Source organism: Chaetura pelagica, unplaced genomic scaffold (assembly GCF_000747805.2).
Source record: "Chaetura pelagica isolate M959 unplaced genomic scaffold, ChaPel_1.0 scaffold961, whole genome shotgun sequence".
NCBI lineage: Eukaryota > Metazoa > Chordata > Aves > Apodiformes > Apodidae > Chaetura > Chaetura pelagica.
This window is the reverse complement of record NW_009952041.1, coordinates 5,717-8,761: the sequence shown is the minus strand read 5'-3', so window position 1 is coordinate 8,761 and position 3,045 is coordinate 5,717. Positions and strand designations below refer to the sequence as shown.

At 59.2% G+C, this 3,045-nt stretch overlaps 1 protein-coding gene across 2 annotated transcripts in view; it reads left to right on the top strand.

Moving 5' to 3' along the window:
- RHOT2 (ras homolog family member T2) overlaps positions 1-2,813 on the top strand; it is a 16,098-nt gene extending 13,285 nt beyond the window's left edge. For both annotated transcript variants that reach the window (XM_010002639.1, XM_010002646.1), the window contains exon 17: positions 2,696-2,813. In XM_010002639.1, coding sequence (XP_010000941.1) covers positions 2,696-2,813 — 118 coding nt within the window. The remainder of the gene's footprint in view (positions 1-2,695) is intronic.
- Positions 2,814-3,045: the final 232 nt, after the last annotated feature.

Below are 3,045 nucleotides of genomic sequence, written 5' to 3'. Positions count from 1 at the left end.
TGTCACAACCGCCCTGGTGGCAGTGCCCAGCTGCCCTTCCAGTGGCTGTCACCCCACGGGGGCTGGGGTGAAGTGCTCTCCTTCCCCAAGCTCTGCTCTTGCTCCTGCTCTCTGAGCTGGTGTTCTCCTGGGTGGCAGGTGCAGAGGGAGAGCCCGGGGGAGCCGTCCCGCTACGCCATCAACACGGTGCAGGTCGGCGGCCAGGAGAAGTACCTGATAGTAAGTCAGGGAAAGGAGGGGACTTCTGCCATAGCATGGGTACCCTGGGATTGCTGTGGCCACCCCAGCACGGTCTGGAGGTGGTGCCATGGCACTGTGCCCTCCCCTGCTGCTCCAGCTGTACGAGGTCAGCGCTGACGCCGCCTTCCTGAAGCCCTCGGACGCCGCCTGCGACGTCGCCTGCTTCATCTATGACCCCAGAGACCCCAGATCTTTCAACTTTGCTGCTAGTATTTACAAGGTAGCTGGCAGGGGGCCCCGGGGGACTTTGTAAGAGACCTTCTGGGACTTTATAAGGGCCCCTGTGGGACTTCAGCCATTGCCTGGCAGTCCCACATCTCCCAGGGGCTGGTTGCTTACCCCCCTCCCTAGGGTTTGCAGTCACAGAGTGGGGGGGTTGGAAGGGAGCTCTGGAGGTCACCCAGTCCAACCCCTGCCAGAGCAGGATCCCCTAGAGCAGATCCCACAGGAACACATCCAGATGGGTTGGAATGTCTCCAGAGAAGGAGCCTCCCCAGCCTCTCTGGGCAGCCTGTCCCAGGGCTCTGCCACCCTCACAGGAAAGAAGTTGTTCCTCATGTTCAGCTTGACCCTCCTGTGCTCCAGCCTGTGCCCATTGCCCCTTGTCCTGTCACTGGGCACCCCTGGGAAGAGTCTGGTCCCCCCTCCTGCCACCCCCTGTAGATGTTGACCAGCACTGATGAGATCCCTCCTCTCCAGGCTGAGCAGACCCTGATTCCTCCCTGTCTCTGCAGGAGCACTACATGGACAGCCAGATTCCCTGCATCTTCTTGGCCTCCAAAGCAGACCTACCAGAACCCAGCCAGCAGCCCGGGCCCTCACCTGTTGAGTTCTGCTACAAGCACTGCCTCCCACCCCCCTTCCCCTTCTCCTGCCACAGCCAGGGCCCACCCAGCACCACCATCTACACCAAACTGGCCACTGCTGCCACCTTCCCGTGAGTGTCCTTCCCGTGGAGACTTGGGTCTTGGGGGGGGCTGGATCCCAACCCTATCTCTGCCACCTTGCACTGCTTTTGGCTTCTCATGGGCTCTTCAATTGAAACCAAAGAGCTGCTTCTTCCCCTGCTTGAAAAGGGGGCTCAGCTTTTTGCTGCTTTCTGTGTCTCTCTGGCAGATTTATGAGCTAGATCCTGACACTGGAGTTTTTATTTTTGTAGCCTAAGAACAAAAAAATGCTGAAGGGGAGGAGTAGCCAGCCCAGTTTGCTCAGGCCTGCAGCAGGGGGTGGCAGCTATTTTCTCCTGATGAGGCAGATAAAACTGGGGAAAAAACAAACCCAAGAGGGACAGTGAAGTGAGACCTGTGGTTGATACAACATCCCTTGGGAAAGAACCAAACCTGAAGGGGGCTGGGCAGTGAGGTAGGGTGAGAGCCAGGCTGGTCACAGGCCATGAGGGGACTTCAGGGGAGGAGAAGGTGTCTGTGTGTGGCTTTTCTCTGCTGGAGGAGATCTGAGGGTCAGTGCAGAGCCCTCCCAGGGAGAGCATGTGGGTGCATTGGGAAGGGAGGATGGGATTACTAGTGAGTGGTTTTCCCTCCAGCTTCTTTTCAATAAACAACTTTATTTTTAGAGCTGACACTTCCCCCCCCCTCCCCTCCATTCTGCAGTATTAAAATTTAAATATTCTTAATATATCTTCGGGTACGTGGTATAAATAAATAACAGTGTAATGGAGGGGCAGGGATTGGCTCTTCTGCCTTCATTTAGTGGAGGATGAATTATGGATCTGTCTTCCCTCCTCCTCGGAGAGGAGCATGTTGCTGCAGGGCAGCCTGGGTTTAGGGAGGGAGTGTGTACACTGGGGCAGGGCTGTGCCCCTTCCCTGGGTGTCCCTGGATGTGCCCTTTCCCTGGCTGTCCCCTTTCCCTGGATGTCCCTAGCTGTGCTTCTTCCCTGGGTGTCCCTGGCCATGCCCTTTCCCTGGATGTCTCTGGCTGTGCCCTTTCCCTGGGTATCCCTGGCTGTTCCCCTTCCCTGGGTGTCCCCTTTCCCTGGATATCCCCTTTCCCTGGATGTCCCTAGCTGTGCTTCTTCCCTGGGTGTCCCTGGCCATGCCCTTTCCCTGGATGTCCCTGGTTGTCCCCTTTCCCTGGGTGTCCCTGGCTGTGCCCTTTCCCTGGGTATCCCTGGTTATCCCCCTTCCCTGGGTATCCCTGACTATGCCAATGGCTCCACCTGCATCAGCTCCTGGGGCTGGGTGCACTCAGAGTTGAAAAGCAGCCTGACCTAGAAAGGGAGACACACACCCCACCTTGCTGTGCTCATTACCCAGGTGCTGCTGCACTGTTCCCAGCCCACGGGAGGGTAAAGCCACTTCTGTCCCCCCGCAAGGGCCCGGGACCCACTGGCTGCTCCCTGGATCCCCATCCTGGTCCCCCTTGGGGAAGCTCTGTGGGGTGTCAGGGGGGCTGCTCCCCTCCCTCCCCAGCCTGTTCCCTCTCTCCCCTTGCAGGCACCTGAACGCGGTGGAACTGGGAGCTGCCTCCTTCTGGCTGCGGGTGGCGCTGGGGGCGGCGGTGACAGCCCTGCTGGGGGTCACCCTGTACCGCCTGCTGGCCAAGAGCAAGTGAGGGACCCTGGGCACCCCCTCCCCCCTGGGACACCAGCCTTCCCCTCCCTGATGGTGATGCCCCCAGCTCAGGGGCTCTTTGCTTCCAGCTGCTGTTCCCTGCTGGAGAATCCTCCTGTTCCCTGCCCCCCCAAGCCTGGATTGCAGGACCAGTTAAACCAGACTCCCCAGCACCAGTGGGATGGATCCCTGGCACTGGCCAGCCTGACCCTGCCAGCCCAGGTGGCTCCTGT